Source organism: Schistocerca cancellata, chromosome 8 (assembly GCF_023864275.1).
Source record: "Schistocerca cancellata isolate TAMUIC-IGC-003103 chromosome 8, iqSchCanc2.1, whole genome shotgun sequence".
Classification (NCBI taxonomy): Eukaryota; Metazoa; Arthropoda; class Insecta; order Orthoptera; family Acrididae; genus Schistocerca; species Schistocerca cancellata.
Window position 1 is genome coordinate 355,753,399 of NC_064633.1, and position 22,539 is coordinate 355,775,937.

The 22,539-nt window shown below is 43.6% G+C and overlaps 1 protein-coding gene across 1 annotated transcript in view; it reads left to right on the forward strand.

Annotated features, from left to right (window-relative positions):
• The window catches only part of LOC126094578 (uncharacterized), a 115,695-nt gene that overhangs the window by 35,533 nt on the left and 57,623 nt on the right, over positions 1-22,539 (forward strand). Inside the window, exon 2 of the mRNA XM_049909045.1 lies at positions 9,929-9,985. Coding sequence (XP_049765002.1) covers positions 9,929-9,985 — 57 coding nt within the window. The remainder of the gene's footprint in view (positions 1-9,928; positions 9,986-22,539) is intronic.

Sequence of the window (22,539 nt, forward strand, 5' to 3'; positions counted from 1 at the left end):
AGCTTTACTTCTGCCAGTACCTCGTCTCCTACCTTCCAAACTTTACAGAAGCTCTCCTGCGAACCTTGCAGAACTAGCACTCCTGAAAGAACGGATATTGCGGAGACATGGCTTAGCCACAGCCTGGGGGATGTTTCCAGAATGTTTATGATAGTTCACTGTAACGGCAATAGAATTCAGAGAGATTTCTAGGCAACACTATTACCTCGGTACATGTAAGCTATTTATGCACGTACAAAACTGTGGATGCCCTTGGTCTTAATTGAATGAAAATATGAAAATTAAGAAGATGAATCATATTGATGTTGATAGCTGCCGATAACATCTTTCGCACTGCCGAATACGATTTTTGTAGAGTGTAAATGTATGTAGAATGACGCAACAGTTACAGTACTTTCATAACTCGGTGGCAGAATTGTTGATCCACTGGGACCAAATCGATATTGCTGAGTGCTTGTCACCGCTTCTGAGAGAAGAACCTTGAAGGCTGGGGGCAGCTAGAATCGACGGGTAATGCGGCCAGTGCCGAGTGTAAACTTGTGCTGTTATTCGCATCCCGGAAAGTGTTTGCAGACGACGGCAGGCGTCACCGTGTTTTAAGAACCTGCTGCACGCGTAGAGAAATATTTGTTTGTCAGCCTGAAAGCGTTTTACGATGTTTCGTATGGTAGTGTCGAGTCATTCAAGCGTGAGAATGTGGCGGCAATATCACGTTACAGCAACATTAGCTCAACGACGTTGCTCTGTGGAATTTCCATTGCTTTTAGTGGTACTGTAGACTTACTGGTTCCGTACACACAAATACATATTTTTTCGGTAAGGGTACCGTTGCGAGGCAGTACGTAAGCATACAGAACTGGCACTCGGTAGACGAGTTAACAAAGTACGTTAAACTCGAAAATAAACGAACAAGAACAGCTGTGCAGCTAGTGTAAGCGAGAAACTAATCTCTGGCATGCTCTGACTGTGTAGTCTACTGTTGACAGGTAACATCACACGTAAAAAACAGTGTTATAAGGGGGTTACCGATATGTGCTAGCCTATTTCAGAAGAAAACTTCTCTTAATGTGACAGGGCACCCATAAAAACTGGAATAGCATTTCCGTGGGCGGAGCTTGTGTAGTACTCATTCCTGCCACTAGGCGTGTGTAGCGCAACTCCTCGCCAGTTCAAATGTGGACCTGGCTTGTTCCGTTCATATGCAGTGATTGTTTTTGCTAGCGCTGTTTTGTTCGTGTTTCGTTTTTATGATGGAAAATTTCAGTGAACAATTCGCAGCTGTGAAGTTCCGTTTTGTACTCAGTAAAATTGCTGCTGAAATTATTTTAATGTTTAAAACAGCTTACCGAGATGACGCTGTGGGAGAAACTCAAGTGTATCTACATCTACATCCATACTCCGCAAGCCAACTCACGGTGTGTGGCGGAGGGTACTTTGAGTACCTCTATCGGTTCTCCCTTCTATTCCAGTCTCGTAATGTTCGTGGAAAGAAAAATTGTCGGTATGCCTCTGTGTGGGCTCTAATCTCTCTTATTTTATCCTCATGGTCTCTTCGCGAGATATACGTAGGAGGGAGCAATATACTGCTTGACTCCTCGGTGAAGGTATGTTCTCGAAACTTCAACGAAAGCCCGTACCGAGCTACTGAGCGTCTCTCCTGCAAAGTCTTCCACTGGAGTTTATCTATCATCTCCGTAACGCTTTCGCGATTACTAAATGATCCTGTAACGATGCGCGCTGCTCTTCGTGGGATCTTCTCTATCTCTTCTATCAACCCTATCTGGTATGGACCCTACACTGGTGAGCAATGTTCAAGCAGTGGTCGAACAAGTGTACTGTAACCTACTTCCTTTGTTTTCGGATTGCCTTTCCTTAGTATTCTTCCAATGACTCTCAGTCTAGCATCTGCTTTACCGACGATGAACTTCATATGATCACTCCATTTTAAATCACTCCTAATGCCTACTCCCAGATTATTTATGGAATTAACTGCTTCCAGTTGCTGACGTGCTATATTGTAGCTAAATGATAAAGGATCTTTCTTTCTATGTATTCGCAGCACATTACACTTGTCTACACTGAGATTCAATTGCCATTCCCTGCACCATGCGCCAATTCGTTGCAGATCCTCCTGCTCCTGTAGTTTGCTCGATTTAAAACTGGCGACATGTCGATTGATGACAAAACTCGTTCCGGACGACCATCAACCGCCCGGATCCACCAAAATATTGAAAAAAATTGTAGAGTTTGCCCCACGTACCTTTCCCGTCCGACCTAGCTCCGTGCGACTTTTTATTACTTCCACGTTTGAAAAGGAGCATGAGAGGACACCTATTTGACAGTACTGAAGAAGGCAAGAAAAAAACGTGGTAGGAGAATCTGGGAATGAAAAGAGTTGCCACAAAGTTTGTTCCTCGGGTTCTGAGTGACAGTCAAAACAAACGTCGAGTTGAAACCTGTGGTGCTTTGAAACGACAGCTTGCTACATCGAGATATTCTGTCAAGGTCATTACTGGTGGTGAGTAATGGTGCAATGGTTGCGACTCAGAAACAGAGTAACAGTCAAGGCAATGAAAGACGTCATGGTCAAAAAAAAAAAAAAGTCCTCAACAGTGCTGATGATTTGCTTTTTCGATGCCAAGGGCGTAGTTCATACAGAGTTTGTACCCCCAGGTCAGACCGTCAAGCAAGCCTCTTATGTAGAAGTTTTAAGAAGATTGCGTAACAGTTTTCGTCAAAAAAGACCCGATTTGCGGCAGGAGACTGGTTCTTCCACCATGACACCGGTCCTGCATGTACAGCCATCTCTGGTAGACCGTTTTCGGCCAAAAAATGACACGGTTCCATTACCCCGCGCATCTTACCCGCCTGACCTAGATCCGTGCGACTTTCTATTATCTCTACGCATGGAAAGGGGGGGAGGCGCATGAAAGGACACCTATCTGACAAAATTGAAGAGGACCATTAAAATACGAGGTAGTGCTGTCAGACATTTCTAAAGCTGACTACAAAAAATGTTTCGAACACTGGAAGCACCGGTGGGACAAATCTATTAGTTGTAATGGAGTGTATTTTGAAGAGAATAATTTCGTTTTGTAAACGTTTTGAAAGTATATAGCTTTTAAAAAATAATTCCCCTTTTTTTGGATACCACCCTCGTATTGGTGAGACAATTATATAAAAAGGAAATTGCCTAAGTTTGCAATTAAATGCTCATTTTATCATATATTGATAGATGTAGACATCCCTAGCATCATCACATTTACTAAAGACGTTACAAAGTAATTAAGAGTGGGGCACTGTCATTCCGGATTTATTGCTTACAGTTCTGGTACCGCCACAGCATGCGCCTAAAAGGGCGCGGCAACTGGAAAGTTGGAATAGTCTGGGCAGTACGAGTCTTGTCGGCAAAACGTCTCAATCACACTCAGTCTCCCGGTGAAGTTCAGGCGGCGTATGGACCATATTCAATTTAACGTCCAGCCGTAGCGAAGTGATTACAACAACCTCAAGGAGGCCGCATAAACGTGCTAGATGCTGATCGGTAGTTGCAGATCTTGCACGACATGATTTCCATGTTTGCGGCAAGCTGAAAGAACATCTGGCTGGAAGGAGATTGTCCAACTATCAGGACGTTCACACACCGGTTCTCGAATGGCTCCGTGACCATGGAACGGATCTCTCTTGGGGAGGAATTGAACGATTAGTTGAACGCTCGGACTGTCATTTAAAGAGACAAAATGGTTCAAATGGCTCTGAGAACTATGGGACTTAGTCCCGGCGGAGGTTCGAGTCCTCCCTCAGGCATGGGTGTGTGTGTTTGTCCTTAGGATAGTTTAGGTTAAGTAGTGTGTAAGCTTAGGGACGGATGACCTTAGCAGTTAAGTCCCATAAGATTTCACACACATTTGAACATTTTGAACTATGGGACTTAACATCTTAGATCATCAGTCCCCTAGAACTTAGAACTACTTAAACCTAACCAACCTAAGGACATCACACACATCCATGCCCGAGGCAGGATTCGAACCTGCGACCGTAGCAGTGTCGCGGTTCCGGACTGAAGCGCCTAGAACCACTCGGCCACCGCGGCCGGCATTTAAAGAGATGTCAAAAATATTGTCGCCTATCAGTGTCACTTTTTAAGTATAATGTGGGATGCCCTAATGGTTAATTGACCAGACATAATAATGAGTAACTTTCTTTTTGAGACCCTCGCACCTGATATAAATCTTCTTAGATCCAAATTAGTACTGACTTCAGTTGCCCTTGAATAACGATGCCATGAAGAATTTTGTGGTGTAACGACGAAATTGTGGATCGCCCGGGACTATGTTACATCTGGAAGTAAATTACGTCAAAATCAACTTCCTATCGTAGGTCGACACCAAATGAAAGAGTCGTACTCGTATACTCGTATCTAGAAGCATCGTTTCGTTCCATACCGAAATTACGCTCATGAGATGAATCAATGTGTGGTATACGTGCAAAAAAGATGGTTCAAATGGCTCTGAGCACTATGGAACTTAACTTCTGAGGTCATCAGTCTCCTACAACTTAGAACTACTTAAACCTAACTAACCTAAGGACATCACACACATCCATGCCCGAGGCAGGATTCGAACCTGCGACCGTAGCGGTCGCGCGGTTTCAGACTGTAGCGCCTAGAACCGCTCGGCCACTCCGGCCGGCGATATACGTGCACCTACAACCGCAGGAGAGCACTAATACTCGTTATTGTCACTCAGGCGAAAAAGGTAATGACATAATATCTAAAGTATATAAAGTCCTTTCAAGTGTAGGTTTTTAATTTCCTCTCCAGTGCTTCGAGAACATTAGAAAGCAGGTTTTCCAAGTGAAAGAAATTGCAGTCAGGTTTAAGAGCCGGCGGCATACACATTGCACATACAGTCGTTACTAGGTTTGGAGCTGTTATACGAGAAAAACAGTTTCACGGAGCGAGCAATCAATATCACACAGCTCTGTTATACGAAATACGAGCGGCGTTCAATAAGTAATGCCACAACTTTGTTTCCTGGTTAGTTTCGGTTGCAAAAATGCGGGATGTGTTGTGAAACATCGTATAATATTCCCGCTTGATCCCCTATAGATTCATGAAGTTCTGACAGGTGGCGTTGCTATACGTAGCCTTCAAAATGGGGTATGGAGCGGAGGTGTGCACCACGCAGAGAGCTGTCATCGAGTTTCTTTTGGCGGAAAACCAAAGCGGAATGTCTGCCGAAACATGGCAGTGAACAAAAGCATGGTGAGTCGTTTTATGAGGCGTCTATCATCATCGCAACAAGGTCACGCAAACCTGTCCAATCTTCGCGTCCCGTACGGCCGCACACAGGTGTGACTCCTAAAATGCGGGAATGTGCGGACACTCTCAGTCCCCGGATTCGCACACGCACAGTGAACATTCGCGCGCTGGAGGTCATCGCCATCAGTGTCTCGTGTGTGTGCCTTCGTTTGTGTTTAGTGTTTGTTCGAGGTCACGCCGCCACTGTTCACGTGTACCGTCGCCATCATCCATGTTATGTGAGCCGTGTCAACTAGTGTTAGTGATGTTTCTCGTCCAGCGTGAACGGCTCCATGTTTATTGTTTTTTAGTGTCTACATTTTTTTGCCCGCTGTTTTTGATTGTATTCTTTGTGCCCCCTATATGTATTACTTATTGTATAACTCGAGGCTGAAGAGCGGCGTACTCTGCTGCTGACAGCCCGCATTGTGTAAGGTGATCAAAATCACAATAAAGAAAAAAAAAAGACACTCTCAGTCCAGGCGATCAACGAACCACAGTCGAATACCTCGCTGCTCAACTAGACGCCTCTGCTGGTAATTCTGACACACCAGTTGGTTCAAATGGCTCTGAGCACTATGGGACTTAACATCTATGGTCATCAGTCTCCTAGAAGTTAGAACTACTTAAACCTAACTAACCTAAGGACATCACACAACACCCAGTCATCACGAGGCAGAGAAAATCCCTGACCCCGCCGGGAATCGAACCCGGGAACCCGGGCGTGGGAGACACACTAGTTCACCAGTTGGAGTCCTCAAAGATACGTACCGCTGAGTTTCTCACGGCCTAACATCTGGCCATAAAGAGAACGATACACCACTGGTGAGAAAGCTGCTTGTGCGTTACGAGATTGATCGTGACTTTTTTATGTCGAACATCGTCACAGGTGATGAAACAGGGTTTTATCACTTCGAAACGGAAACACGGCCCCATTCATCCGAAGAAAACATTCAAAGCCGGTAAAAATCAGAAGAGGTTGTTCTGTTTGATGTCCCCCCACATGGTGCAGCGATCAGGTCTGAACTGTATAGCGCTGCCCTCAGGAAACTTCAGAAACGACTTGATAGTGTTCGTAGTCACAAAAATACCAACGAACTTCTACACGACAACGCAAAGAATCACACAGGTCTGTGCATCCAAGAGGAGCTCACAAAACTTCACTGGACTGCTCATCCTTATCCACACTACAGCCCGAATCTCTCACTTCCGACTTCCCGTTTGGCCGAATGAAGGATGCACTCCGCGGGATGCATTACATGGACGGTGGGGAGGTTATGGACGCAGCAAGACGATGACTCTGACGTCGACCAGTAGAGTGGTACCATTCGGGAGAACAAGCCCTGCCAGTTAGGTGGCGTAAGGTCTTCGCATTGAACAGAGATTACGTATTTCTGAAAAAAAAAGTGTTGCAGTACTCATTGGACACCTCTTGTACAATGGCCAGCTGGGGCGACAAGTATGTCTGCATCTACAGACTACCCTGTGGTTCATATTAAAGTGCCTGGTAGAGGGTTCATCGAATGATTTTCAGACTATTTCTCTACCGTTCCACTCTGGTAAAGCCGCAGGCAAAAGGAATACTCAAGCCATTCCATGCGAGTTCTATTTTATTTTATTGCGATGCTCATTTCTTCCTATGTGGATTGGCGTCAACAAAATATTTTCGCATTCGGGGGAGAAAGATGGAGATTAATTTTTTTTTAAAAGATCGTACCCCAACGGAAAAACGTCTTTGTTTTAATGTTTGCCGCTTCTACTCGCGTGTAATATCCGAGACATGCTTCCCTATTCCAAGATTATAAAAAAAGAAAAAAAAGGGAGCTGCTCTCCGAAATTTTTGGATGTCCTTCGTCTTGTTTTGGTTCCTTTCTCCAGCTAAGACTTAATTTAGCTGAATTGGTTCCAAACGAGCGTTTATAGCGCATAAAGTTTCTGAAATGACCTACAGCAAAGGGATGCGAATATTTCCAGTATGTAATACAAAAAACGATCGCTATTCTAAAATAACAGTGGCTAACATTGTGCGATTTATGGCAGAATGTAAACAATCCTGGAGCAATATGTTACGTACTAGGCAAGTTTGAATACTGTGACCTGTTTGATATTTTAGAAATCAATAGTTGGCAGGTTGGTGACAGATCTTCTAACCTTTAGACAAACATCGAAAATGTTTAAACGCCGGACAGTGAACTGTGTAAATGCATGAAGCCACTTTCACTATGGCATTTAACTTCTGAGGTCATCAGTCCCCTAGAATTTAGAACTACTTAACCCTAACTAACCTAAGGACGTCACACACGTCCATGCCCGAGGCAGGATTTGAACCTGCGACCGTAGCGGTCGCGCGGTTCCAGACTGTAGCGCCTAGAACCGCTCGGCCACCTCGGCCGGCTCCAGTATAACACTTGGAAGCTTATTGCAACCAGTATTCATTAGATAATGCAACATCGATTAATGGAAATCAGACATAGCCTCAGAAAGTTACTACAAGGAGACTGCGCTCCATTACATATACTCTCACTTCAATACCATTCAATCTGAAAGTAAGGAAGATTCGGAACAAATATGAAATGAACGTCAGTCATAACAGATTTTTGCCAAGGAACCTAAAATTAAAGTAAAACTGACTGCCACTGGAAGGTTGGTCTCAGCACTGCAGTTCTTTACAGAGCGTGGACCTACTGGAGATGGTATAATCTTGCCTTACTCCTTTGGACTGACTTACCCAGCCAGTTAGACGTAGATCCGCATCCACGGAAGAATTTGACAATTTGCATACAAATCAATCATTGCCAGAAGTACGAGAAGCGACAAGCGATAGAAAAAATATGTTATGATCGACTGGGGATCAAATCCTGGAGACTGAAAACATGCTAACAAAGACCACTTGCACAGATAGAGTAGAAGGAATTCCGATCCCATAAATAGCAGACGAGCCCAAATCCAGTTTGTTTCAGGTCGCAGAAGATATTTGATAGATGTTCATTTAGGAAATAATACAGGTATATGGAAACGAAGGTGCTGGTACCCAGCACAGTTTACTTGTGGAACGTTAACAGTTGAATAATCCTAAAAGGTGCTACTGATGTGTCTTGAAATTCTGTGTTTTGAACATGTATTAAAATTTGGATGCACTGTCAGAGTACGTGTTGAAAAATCGCTTAATTAGGTTGTAAAAGTATTTGTCAATCTAAGTTCGTTGGCTTCCACGGCCGGTGTCATTTTGGATAAAATAGTTTTTGGTATTTGGTCGTGTCATTGTAACTACTAAAACCGCTAAATTGTCAACTCTTCGACCGGCTTGCAGCGGGCCTCTTCAGTAATCCATTCCAGAAGAAGCAGATACTTCGGAGATGTGTTAGAACTTCCGTGACTAGTTATTTTGCCATACAGGAAGTGATAAACGAGAAATTACAAACGCACGATGAAGAGTGGGGTATTTTAGACATGTTAATGTTTCGGGAGTGTCGTGTGGAGGTTAGGGTAGGAGGAAGTGAAGAATAGAAGATTGATATCCGCATTAATATACACAAAGCATGATAGTTAAACAGACATTCACTTTGTCACTTTTTAAATCATTAAATGCCCTTACTGTGAAAGCCGACAACACCAATTAGCCAATAAAAATTCATCATCAGTTACAAATAATAAAGCATCTGGTTGTCCTCTTCGTTTCTAGCCTTCCAATCGTTTGAACTTGAACTCGTCAATATGACACAGTCAGTTTCCGTGTCGCCGGTATTACCGAAACTGGCTCGAAGGGACAGAACCAGTAAAACATGGCAGTCACTGCAACAGATTTCACATTGCAGGCGTCGCCTTCCCGTCGATTCACGACGTCAGTGATAAATGTCAGAGCTTCGGACCTGCGCGCCGGGTCATTGCGTCTAATGCGCCCCGTCTCTCAACAGCTCCCTTGTCACCTTCACGGTGATGCTCGACGTCGTCGAAATGTCGCCTTCATTAAACGCAACGACCCATACGAAGGCCCCAAGATCCATCTACGAAAAGAGTTTTCGAAATCACTCCTGAGCGTAGTCTTATTATGTAGTTTCATTATGCTGTGCTTAGAAACATGTAAGAAATATAGAAACTTTGGACAGACCATGTAATCCAATAAAAATTACTAACCGAGTAAATTAGAGGTAAAAAGGACGTAATTCAACGTCTGTTTTTTCGAATTAAGATTATATTTGTAATACTCACTCATTACGCATTCATTTGTGGAAGAATGTAGGCAGACCTGTTCAAACCCATGGTCGATATAGGAAGAGGTAATTGTGCCCGTAAGACTTCGACACCGAGAAGATACCTAAACATTTATTAATATCTCATTACAGCATACGGAATGGCGTTCTGTATTTAGTAGGTGCATATTTCTTTTGGTGTAAGTAAAACTGCATTTTCATCTGTAAACAAATTACGTTAATGGACCATTGGTATTTCTTACTTACAAATTTTCTAAAGTTTGAAATCATTGCTCCTTCTTACCTTTCCCGGGTTAATTATATACTTAGGTACATTTGTAGAAGAGAAGGGATTTTGGAAGCATATATCTAATATCTTCTGTGATTGCATTGTACGTCTGTGTTGGTATCTTGACGATGTTTTCTTCTCTTCCAGTTCTCGGGACATATGAGTACTGATTCGACCTGCATGCTGACGTCCGACTGCATCACGGTAGGTAGAACTTAAGATTTTCTTTAACAAATGGCTCGTGGAACATTTTTACTGCTTTTTCCTATTTGTTCATTGATTTAATCGTCACGCCCCAAAGAAACAAATTTCCGTAAAATAAGACCCACTCTGTGAGTATGAAGTAGAAAGTCCTCATACAGTTCATAGATGGGTCTGCATCGTGTGCTTCGCAGATAGTTGCGAAGTTAATATACAGGGTGAAACAAAACATGATCCGCAAAAATTGTGAAAATGAAAAGCGCTATTTCTGTGCTGTTTTCACAGAATGGATTGGTAATTAGAGACTCGTACTATTATCCAATCAAAAGATTGTAGTAATATTTAGAAAATTTGTTTTTATGCAAACACGAACTTTTTTAAATGAAACAATGCCTATTGACACTACATTGGGATAAATTAAAATGTCAGTGGAGTTTGTTGCAAGATTCTAGAGCCAGTAATTTAAGAGCTATCGTATTTTGAGAAGTTTCCACACCGACACTTGTACATTACCTGTGGTAGCACACGCAACACAAGCGTATACGATAGTTATGTGGATTCTGACCACTTAGAGACAACTGACCATCACAGGTTTTGTTCAAAATGACCAACGACAGCGACTATGTCGTATGGAAAGACTGCTGCACACATGCTAGCATTTCAGCGGAGATGTCCAAGCAGCCTGCTGTAAAACGTCGTTGCATATCATCGGATATAGTTATTATGTAGAGTGTGTCTTTCAGCTTCCCACACAGAAAAAAGTCTACAGGCGTCAACTCCGGGGAATGGGCCATGACATAGGTCCACTGTGTCGAATCAACGATTTAGAAACGATTCGTGAAGACGTCCTGTAGTACTTCGTGCACCATGGGCTGGAGAGCCAACAGGTTCCTCCTAGTCTGCAGAGCAACGATCTGTGGAAGATGGTCTGCTGGGAGGCTGCGATACTTGTGGGCGTTCAGTGTTCCGTCTACGAAAAACGGACATTTGAGCTGATGGTTCACAATCCCATACCACATGTTTACATTCCGTGGACGCTGACGTTTCACGTGATGAAGCCAACGGGGATTGTCAACGGATTAATAGTACATGTTTCGGCGGGATACCTGGGCATGATCGGTAAATGTGCCTTCATCACTAAACAAGATACATGATACATCTGGAATATTCTGTCTTAATGCCCAGAAGTTAACACGATCCTAATAATTGTTTCCATGCAGCTCTTGATGGAGAGAGATTTCTAGGAATGGAATCTATGTCGATGAGGAATGAGTAGGACACTTGCCTGACTCGTATGTCATTTCCTCATTCGATTGCACGGGAGCAAACGTGCGGATCAACTGCAACAGCACCGAGAACATTAATTTGCCCGTCTCCTGTCGTCTCTTGTTTCCTTATATTACGCTATGTGTTAGACTAACACTTTCATCAAACGGGTTGAAAAGGATGACAAATGAAGGCCGAGATGGTTGACATCTGTTGCGATATCTTGCTAAATACAGCGTACGACGCTCTTCCTACACACCCCATACAACATGACCATGACATGCGCTGGTACATCCCATCGCCCACTCACGACCTATCGCTTGGACTGTCACACACTAACTGACTAGCATGTTGCAGTACACTCAAGGAACACACAAGCACACTGAGAGCAACAAAATCGTACCTAGCAACTACATAGGTCGAATGACACAAACAAGTGTCCGTGGGGAAACTTTTCAAAATACGATATCTCGTAAACGACTCGCATTACTTTGTTAATTTCAAGAGGCATTGCTCCATTTAAAAAAAAAAAAGAAAGTGTATGCTGCACAGAAAATACATCTGTAAGTATCAATGCAATCTGTTGACTGGCTAACAATACGAGCCCCTGCAAGCCATTCTGTGAAAACGGCACATTTCAGCATTATTTGCCATGCAAGTTTTAAGTGATTCACCCCGTATATAATGCTGCTTCCCGCAGTGGTGGCTTTGAAACACAAAATGTGTTTTATATACTAAAGATGGTCAAATCCCATCATTTCGTTTGGAATTAGTGTTGTTGTGTTGGATCATAAATTATTTTCAAAACTGTCAATAACTGTGAGTCTCAAGGCGACTAAAATGGTGTTCTTTAAATTAATATGACTGCTGCTCTCCATTGTAGCTGACCGTTTCTGATGTAACGATCATAGTCGCCGCTCTCCTGTAACTCTGGGTATCTTTCCACAAAAGACGGACGTTCGTAAGTAATGCGTAGTGATGTTCAACAAAATTTGCTGTCATATGATATTACTTATGTTTTGGATTTTATTGATTCAGTAATGCCTCTGATGCACTACATGTTTGAATTACAGATGTGTGATCGATCTGGTTTAACAATTGTTCTTTTGGACGGTATTTAAATGTTTTAATTGCCAAGCATCGATATGTTCTATTTGAAATTGCTTTGAGTTGAAAACAACAAACACGAGTAATAACAACAAATTGATTATCTTCATCCATAGAGATGGCACAGGTACATGACACATTAAATTTTTTCGTTATAGTTTTGAAGGAAGGTGGTCAACATTTGATAAATAGTATCTTATATTCGCCCGTTCCACTGGCTGAGAACGGATTCCAAAGGCAGAACTGGATAGACTTCCAAGCAAGTTGCCTTTTGAGCGTTGTTTGTTAGGGAAAGTGCATGAACTACGTTCGGTGAGCTAAATGCGTCAGACCAAAGGTACCCAAGATGACAGAATACGATAACGACGACGTATCATCACGTTTACGAAAACATTATTGAGTAGAAACTAATCCTTAGTTGTGGAGGAGGCCATCCGTTGAAGTATCAGCGTGGCATAACGGAAATGGAGTCCAACGAGGCCTGCGGGATATGATATTGTGGTTCAAGAGCCCTCCGATCACAATGCCGTGTGGGGGATGCTAGGAGCAGCTTTCGCATTTGACTGTGCAACAGTCACGTTAAACATGCAGGTTAAGATATTCCGAGGCTCTATAGTATTTCTGAATGAGTTGCCAGCAGCTATTATTAGGTGCGTTAGGGGAACATGTTACATCTGTGACACAGATACGTTTTATATGATTTTGGAGAAAGAAAGAGGACCAGACCTTGACATGTCGACGAAAATGTGGAGCAATGTTCCCGACACGACAAGAACGGGAAAACAAATCGGCGTTGTCATTTAATGCGGAACTACCCCGGCGTTTCTCTAAGTCAGTTTGTGTGGATCGTAAAATACTCAAAATTGACTAATCGTCCAGAGGTTTGAATCGCCTCCAACCAAACGCTGGCTGCGACAACCAGCCACGAATGGTGCCAGTGGATGAGTAGCTCTTAGTCCCTGGTTTCATGGGACACGTTATAGAAGGACAATTCATTTCAGTAAGACGTGGTCCTAAGATGATCATTCTGCGCATAGATTCGATGTATATGGATAAGATAAATCTGGTGATGAGGCCAGAATCGTCGAAATGAATCACGGTGCAATAAAATGAAGAACATTCAATTCCAACTTAAAGCAGTCTCTTTTATCCTAATTAAGATGTAAATACTTTCTCTCAGAGACGGCAAAGGACTTGGGAGATAATGTTGTTCGGAATGGGGAGTGTCTTGAAAAGAGGCAGTGTGATGAACACCAACAAAAGTGAAACAAGGATAAAGGAATCGATTTGAATTAAATCAGGTGACGCGCGCTAGTCTCTCTATGTGTGTGTGGGGGGTGGGGGGTGGGTGGGGGAGGGGGGGTGGGTAATTAGTGAGGGAGGTCTTTGAAGGTTAGAGCCTGACTGTAGCACGTGTGGCTGTATCTAACGCAGACTTGGAATAGTACGAAAAGCTTTTCCAAAACGAGAAAAATATCTCGTGATCTCATATAAATGTAAGAGATGAAAGTTTCTTCTGAATGTATATTTCTGGAGTGTAGGCTCACACGACAGTGAAATATGGACGGTAAACAGAGCAGACTAGTTTTGGAAACTTGGTCCAACAGAAGACAGCAGGAGATTGATTGGGTATATCATATAACTAAAGAAGAGGTACTGAATCGAATCGGGGAGAAAAGAACTTCATGGCACAGTTTGCCTAAAATATGGACACGTTCTAAAACTAATTCTAGTAACGGAAGGAAGTGGGGCAGCGGTGGGGTGGCCAGTAGACGGAGAACACGTCTTCTTTAGAGTACACAATTTCACATCGTTATACGGTACGGTAGTTACGCAGAAATGAAAATACATGCTCAAGGTACACTAGCTTGGAGAATCAGGCCAGGACAGCTACAACAACAACAAAAAAAATGGTTCAAATGGCTCTGAGCACTATGGGACTTAACATCTTAGGTCATCAGTCCCCTAGAACTTAGAACTAAGGACATCACACACATCCACGTCCGAGGCAGGATTCGAACCTGCAACCGTAGCAGTCCCGCGGTTCCGGACTGAAGCGCCTAGAACCGTACGGCCACCACGGCCGGCAGCAACAACAACAAATCTGGATGACAGTGCTCTGATTAATGTCTTTGACTCCATCTGCTAATGGTTTCAGTAATACTCTGTCGACTCTTTGGTGTCGTCTGAAGAGCGAGGTGCCAAAGCAAGGCCAACACCTCGGAACGCAATCTCAAGAGAAGATACGGCCAGACTGCTACGGTCGCAGGTTCGAATCCTGCCTCGGGCATGGGTGTGTGTGATGTCCTTAGGTTAGTAAGGTTTAAGTAGTTCTAAGTTCTAGGGGACTTATGACCTAAGATGTTGAGTCCCATAGTGCTCAGAGCCATTTGAACTATTTTTGAAGACACGGCCACAAACGTTTCGATGCGCCACCGCAACCGCTCTTCCACTCACGGCCGAGCACAGGACCGCTCAGACCAGCTCGAGATCATAGACTAAGATGACAGCATCTTCTTCTAGTAGGCCAGCTGTGTGATCAATGCATGTGGCAGAACTCTACGTGAAAGTTATTGTTGAATGTAAAGTAAGAGGTATTTTGTCTGCCTCAAGTGGTACGATAATGCTCATGGACATTTGTAAGTACTGACGACGCTCCTGTGGAAACGGAGTGTACAAAGTCAAATAATTCTTATCTAACTTACTGGCTAACAAAATGAAGTAACTTCGTATGTGCTAATGACATCTACTCTGTCTCCCTGCGGAGTAAATTATAAAACCCACCATTGTATCGACGAGTGTATCTTCGCCCGGTAAAACAGTCTGCCCTTTACGCAAAACGAAACAGTCTGCATCCACCCATAGACAGCGACTGTGGTTGCATGTAGGCTACAGATTCCTAAGTAATTTGATGCATGTTCAGCACTTTATATGTAAAACACTGCCTGAGCTGCTGTTAAGAAATTCTGTAATTTCTTTCACTGTTCAGATGTTTTGCATTATAACATAATAGAGACGTACATGAGTTAAAGTAGGTGTTGTGACAAGATAAAAACATTTTAAAACGTTACCGAGTGCTTTGGTACACACGGAAACGGTTTCAATTACTTGTGATTTTATGGCAACCTAAGCCATGCTCTACATCTCCATCTACATTTATTCTCCGCAAGCCACCCAACGGTGTGTGGCGGAGAGCACTTTACGTTCCACTGTCATTACATCCCTTTTCTGTTCCAGTCGCGTATGGTTCGCGGGAAGAACGACTGTCTGAAAGCCTCCGTGCGCGCTCGAATCTCTCTAATTTTACATTCGTGATCTCCTCGGGAGGTGTAAGTAGGGGGAAGCAATATATTCGATACCTCATCCAGAAACGTACCCTCTCGAAACCTGGCGAGCAAGCTACACCGCGATGCAGAGCACCTCTCTTGCAGAGTCTGCCACTTGAGTTTGCTAAACATCTCCGTAACGCTATCACGGTTACCAAATAACCCTGTGACGAAACGCGCCGCTCTGTTTTGGATCTTCTCTATCTCCTACGTCAACCCGATCTGGTACGGATCCCACACTGATGAGCAATACTCAAGTATAGGTCGAACGACTGTTTTGTAAGCCACCTCCTTTGTTGATGGACTACATTTTCTAAGGACTCTCCCAATGGATCTCAAACTGGTACCCGCCTTAACAACAGTTAATTTTATGTGATCATTCCACTTCAAATCGTTCCGCACGCATACTCCCAGATATTTTACAGAAGTAACTGCTACCAGTGTTTGTTCCGCTATCATATAATCATACAATAAAGGATCCTTCTTTCTGTGTATTCGCAATACATTACATTTGTCTATGTTAAGGGTCAGTTGCCACTCCCTGCACCAAGTGCCTATCCGCTGCAGATCTTCCTGCATTTCGCTACAATTTTCTAATGCTGCAACTTCTCTGTATACTACAGCATCATCCGCGAAAAGCCGCATGGAACTTCCGACACTATCTACTAGGTCATTTATATATATTGTGAAAAGCAATGGTCCCATAACACTCCCCTGTGGCACGCCAGAGGTTACTTTAACGTCTGTAGACGTCTCTCCATTGATAACAACATGCTGTGTTCTGTTTGCTAAAAACTCTTCAATCCAGCCACACAGCTGGTCTGATATTCCGTAGGCTCTTCCTTTGTTTATCAGGCAACAGTGCGGAACTGTATCGAATGCCTTCCGGAAGTCAAGGAAAATAGCATCTACCTGGGAGATTGTATCTAATATTTTCTGCGTCTCGTGAACAAATAAAGCGAGTTGGGTCTCACACGATCGCTTTTTCCGGAATCCATGTTGATTCCTACAGAGTAGTTTCTGGATTTCCAAAAGCGACATGATACGCGAGCAAAAAACATGTTATAAAATTCTACAACAGATCGACGTCAGAGATATAGGTCTATAGTATTGCGCATCTGCTCGACGACCCTTCTTGAAGACGGGGACTACCTGTGATCTTTTCCAATCATTTGGAAACTTCAGTTCCTCTAGAGACTCGCTTTTTCCGGAATCCATGTTGATTCCTACAGAGTAGTTTCTGGATTTCCAAAAGCGACATGATACGCGAGCAAAAAACATGTTATAAAATTCTACAACAGATCGACGTCAGAGATATAGGTCTATAGTATTGCGCATCTGCTCGACGACCCTTCTTGAAGACGGGGACTACCTGTGATCTTTTCCAATCATTTGGAAACTTCAGTTCCTCTAGAGACTTGCGGTACACGGCTGTTAGAAGGGGGGCAAGTTCTTTTGCGTACTCTGTGTAGAATCGAATTGGTTACCGTCAGGACCAGTGGACTTTCCTCTGTTGAGTGATTTCAGTTGCTTTTCTATTCCTTGGACACTTATTTCGATGTCAGCCATTTTTTCGTTTGTGCGAGGATTTAGAGAAGGAACTGCCGTGCAGTCTTCCTCTGTGAAACCGCTTTGGAAAAAGGTGTTTAGTATTTCTGCTTTACGCGTGTCATCCTCTGTTTTAATGCCATCATCATGCCGGAGTGTCTGGATATGCTGTTTCGAGCCACTTAATGATTTAACGTATGACCAGAACTTCCTAGGAATTTCTGTCAAGTCGGTACATAGAATTTTACTTTCGAATTCACTGAACGCTTCACGCATAGCCGCCCGTACGCTAACTTTGACATCGTTTAGCTTCTGTTTGTCTGAGACGTTTTGGCTGCGTTTAAACTTGGAGTGAAGCTCTCTTTGCTTTCGCACTAGTTTCCTAACTTTGTTGTTGAACCACGGTGGGTTTTTGCCGTCCCTCACAGTTTTACTCGGCACGTACCTGTCTAAAACGCATTTTACGATTGCCTTGAACTTTTTCCATAAACACTCAACATTGTCAGTGTCGGAAGAGAAATTTTCGTTAGGTAGTCTGAAATCTGCCTTCTATTACTCTTGCTAAACAGATAAACCTTCCTCCCTATTTTTATATTCCTTTTAACTTCCGTATTCAGGGATGCTGCAACGGCCTTATGATCACTGATTCCCTGTTCTACACTTACAGAGTCGAAAAATTCGGGTCTGTTTGTTATCAGTAGGTCCAAGATGTTATCTCCACGAGTCGGTTCTCTGTTTAATTGCACGAGGTAATTTTCGGATAGTGCACTCAGTATAATGTCACTCGATGCTCTGTCCCTACCACCCGTCCTAAACATCTGAGTGCCCCAGTCTATATCTGGTAAATTGAAATCTCCACCTAAGACTATAAAATGCTGAGAAAATTTATGTGAAATGTATTCCAAATTTTCTCTCAGTTGTTCTGCCACTAATGCTGCTGAGTCGGGAGGTCGGTAAAAGGAGCCAACTATTAACCTAGCTCGGTTGTTGAGTGTAACCTCCACCCATAATAATTCACAGGAACTATCCACTTCTACCTCACTACAGGATAAACTGCTACTAACAACGACAAACACGCCACCACCGGTTGCATGCAATCTATCCTTTCTAAACATCGTCTGCGCCTTTGTAAAAATTTCGGCAGAATTTATCTCTGGCTTCAGCCAGCTTTCTGTACCTATCACGATTTCAGCTTCGGTGCTTTCTATCAGCCCTTAAAGTTCCGGTACTTTACCAATGCAGCTACGACATTTTACAATTACAATACCGATTGCTGCTTGGTCCCCGCATGTCCTGACTTTGCCCCTCACCCTTTGAGGCTGTTGCCCTTTCTGTACTTGCCCGAGGCCACCCAACCTAAAAAACCGCCCAGTCCACGCCACACAACCCCTGCTACCCGTGTAGCCGCTTGCTGCGTGTAGTGGACTCCTGACCTATCCAGCGGAGTCCGAAACCCCACCACCCTATGGCGCAAGTCGAGGAATCTGCAGCCCACACGGTCGCAGAACCGTCTCAGCCTCTGATTCAGACCCTCCACTCGGCTCTGTACAAATGGTCCGCAGTCAGTCCTATCGACGATGTTGCAGATGGTGAGCTCTGCTTTCATCCCGCTAGCGAGACTGGAAGTCTTCACCAAATCAGATAGCCGCCGGAAGCCAGAGAGGATTTCCTCCGATCCATAGCGACACACATCATTGGTGCCGACAGGAGCGACCACTTGCAGATGGGTGCACCCTGTACCCTTCATGGCATCCGGAAGGACCCTTTCCACATCTGGAATGACTCACCCCGGTATGCACACGGAGTGCACATTGGTTTTCTTCCCCTCTCTTGCTGCCATATCCCTAAGGGGCCCCATTACGCGCCTGACGTTCGAGCTCCCAACTACCAGTAAGCCCACCCTCTGCGACCGCCCGGATCTTGCAGACTGAGGGGCAACTTCTGGAACAGGACATGCAACCATGTCCGGCCGAAGATCAGTATCAGCCTGAGACAGAGCCTGAAACCTGTTCGTCAGACAAACTGCAGAGGCTTTCCGTTCAGCCCTCCGGAATGTCTTTCGCCCCTTGCCACACCTCGAGACGACCTCCCATTCTACAACATGTGAGGGATCAGCCTCAATGTGGGCAGTATCCCGGACAGCCACTGTCGTAGTCCGATCGGGGGAAGCGTGGGACGAGCTGGCCGTTCCCGACAAACCCCCATCCGGACCCCCACAGTGATGCCCATTGGCAACAGCCTCAAGCTGTGTAACCGAAGCCAACACTGCCTGAAGCTGGGAGCGAAAGGATGCCAACTCAGCCTGCATCCGAACACAGCAGTTGTAGTCCCTATCCATGCTAAAAACTGTTGTGCAAAGAACGTCTGAACTAATTTACAGAGAGCACAAACAATTCCACACAAAATTTAAACGGTTATTAAAATACAAGATTGCCTAATTGATGCAGTAATGCTGCTACTTGCGCACTGCTGACACACTGCTCGGCGGCGGAAGGAGACTACGCAATGTAGACAAGTGTAATGTGCTGCGAATACACAGAAAGATAGATCCTTTATCATTTAGCTACAAAATAGCAGGTCAGCAACTGGAAGCAGTTAATACCAAAAATTATCTGGGAGTACGCATTAGGAGCGATTTAAAATGGAATGATCATATAATGTTGATCGTCGGTAAAGCAGATGCCAGACTGAGATTCATTGGAAGAATCCTAAGGAAATGCAATCCGAAAACAAAGGAAGTAGGTTATAGTACGCTTGTTCGCCCACGGCTTGAATACTGCTCACCAGTGTGGGATCTGTACCAGATAGTGTTGATAGAAGATATAGAGAAGATCCAACGGAGAGCGGCGCGCTTCGTTACAGGATCATTTAGTAATCGCGAAAGCGTTACGGAGATGATAGATAAACTCCAGTGGAAGACTACAGGAGAGACGCTCAGTAGCTCGGTACGGGCTTTTGTCAAAGTTTCGAGAACATACCTTCACCGAAGAGTCAAGCAGTATATTGCTCCCTCCTACGTATATCTCGCGAAGAGACCATGAGGATAAAATCAGAGAGATTAGAGCCCACACAGAGGCATACCGACAATCCTTCTTTCCACGAACAATACGAGACTGGAATAGAAGGGAGAACCGATAGAGGTACTCAAGGTACCCTCCGCCACACACCGTCAGGTGGCTTGCGGAGTATGGATGTAGATGTAGATTTTACACTATTCAGGTACTAAAACGCGATGCTACACTCTCAAATACTATAATACGCCCGAAATTTATGAATTAAACAATGCAAGTACCAAAAACACGCAAAGGAATTAAGAATTAAACTATGTAACAAATAAGTGAGCTAAGAGTATACGACTTTCTGCTGCAGCTGCTTATCCAACGGCGGCAGGGAACGATAACGAGTACAGATTCCACAGCAGCGTAGTGAGCGAGAAACAAGCTTTACTGAGCCAGTTGCACGCAAACATGTGTCCTCAAAAACGTGACGAAGAACAATTAGTGTTCGTGTATGCGGCCCGACACTGCCACTCAATAGGAAAACAGTGCAAAGACATTATGTAACACTAGTCTTAGAGTCGAATACATATCGATCAGCAAATACTGGTAACCTAAGAGAGCATGAGACAGCATCTTCTAACGTGCCTATTATGATAGGCAAGGTACTAGACATTTGTGAGAGTTGTGACGATTTCTTAAATCTTCTTATCGTGTAACGAAAGCTTCTTTCACCAATGTTCGTATCTGTTACAGTGTAATGGAAATCACTTGAGGATGTCCAATGAAAGAAACTGGTAGCGCAAATTCGTTTCCTAAAAGCAGCTGACGCGCCTTTTTACAAATACCTGGAAGTACAGAGTCCAGTACACGAATGCTGAAAAAATCAAGTGCTCCACTGCGTTATATATGCCACAAAATTTTGTTGGAATCAAAACCGCATGCATTTCACTACGGGACGCCGGCATCCGACAGCCCCGGTTGCTAGAATGAATAGTGCCCGTTCAGCTATTTCCATTACCTAGAGAACTACAACGTGAAGAAGGAACGGAAAAAAATGTAATGCAAAATAAGTTACTCTCGTTAGTGCACCGCAGAACTGTTCTTCACGGGAAACCTGGTAATGACAACGGGAGTCGTGGAAGCAAGACATCTTTGCTGTTTTTCGATCGTTGCAGCGAAATGACGAGAACTTGTTTTCTAACGTTGTCACGAAATAACGAAATCGTCTTTATCTGGCCACACTCTAACTGAGCGTTGGACTAATCCTCAAAGTCAGCATAACGTTCCTAACAGTATTATGAGCGGAGTAATGACTGTAGCTTTCACCAAGTGTGCATTTAGCTAGGAGCACAAGTATCTTGTAAGTGTGGCGGTCTACTTTCAGATTCTGAACTGTCAAACTACATCATATCGCTATGACAGGAACTTTACTTCCTCTGTGAACCATCATCACTTAATAATTTTCATCTAATTCAGTAGCATAGTTTAAATCATCATTCTGTGTCTGCATAAACTATTTGATGAGTTTACCATGTTATCTCCCTGGATGACTTCTTCCTAGTTATAGTTGTAGGAGCATTTATGAGACAATATATTTTATGGTGTGCGATCATCATACTGGTGTCGTATAGGCTGGTACGTTTACACGTTACATACTATATATTCTAGTGCTTCAAAGCTACTTCCTTTGTTATGAATAATTTAGACATTGTCTCTGCATCTGCAGTATTACGTCACCCGGATGGAATGTGCACATGACGAAAATCGAATGTCTGATGAAATTTTAATTGCCCATTGAAAGAGATGGAATAATCATAGCAATCACAGACTGTCGAATGATACACCACTGTTACGCAAAGGAAAAAACAAATACGTAATAAAATATTTATAACACCTGTTGACACACAGGTCCTCTGGGGAACAGTACATTACGAAGGCTGTTTCCGGGTACTGAGAACACGACATTCGTGATAGAAATAACTGACACTTCCACGAAGGAAATAAATAATGCAGAACGTTTACTCACCCGAGGCACCGCAATGACAAATGTACAGTTCATCAGAGTAGTTTCACTTTCCATTCTGAAGAGAATTTAATGCTCAAAATTGGAATAATGAAATAAAATTAAGTTCAATGGAAAATAGCTTACAGCAGGAGTTGGAGACCAACTTTCATGTTACTGTCAAAATAAACAGGATTTCCCTTCTGAAAAGAACACTAGCATTAACGGTTGGATATATGTTGAAGAGTGATGGTTGATAAAGTGACAAGTATTTGGCAAGTATTTAGAACTTTAGTAAAAACCTCACAC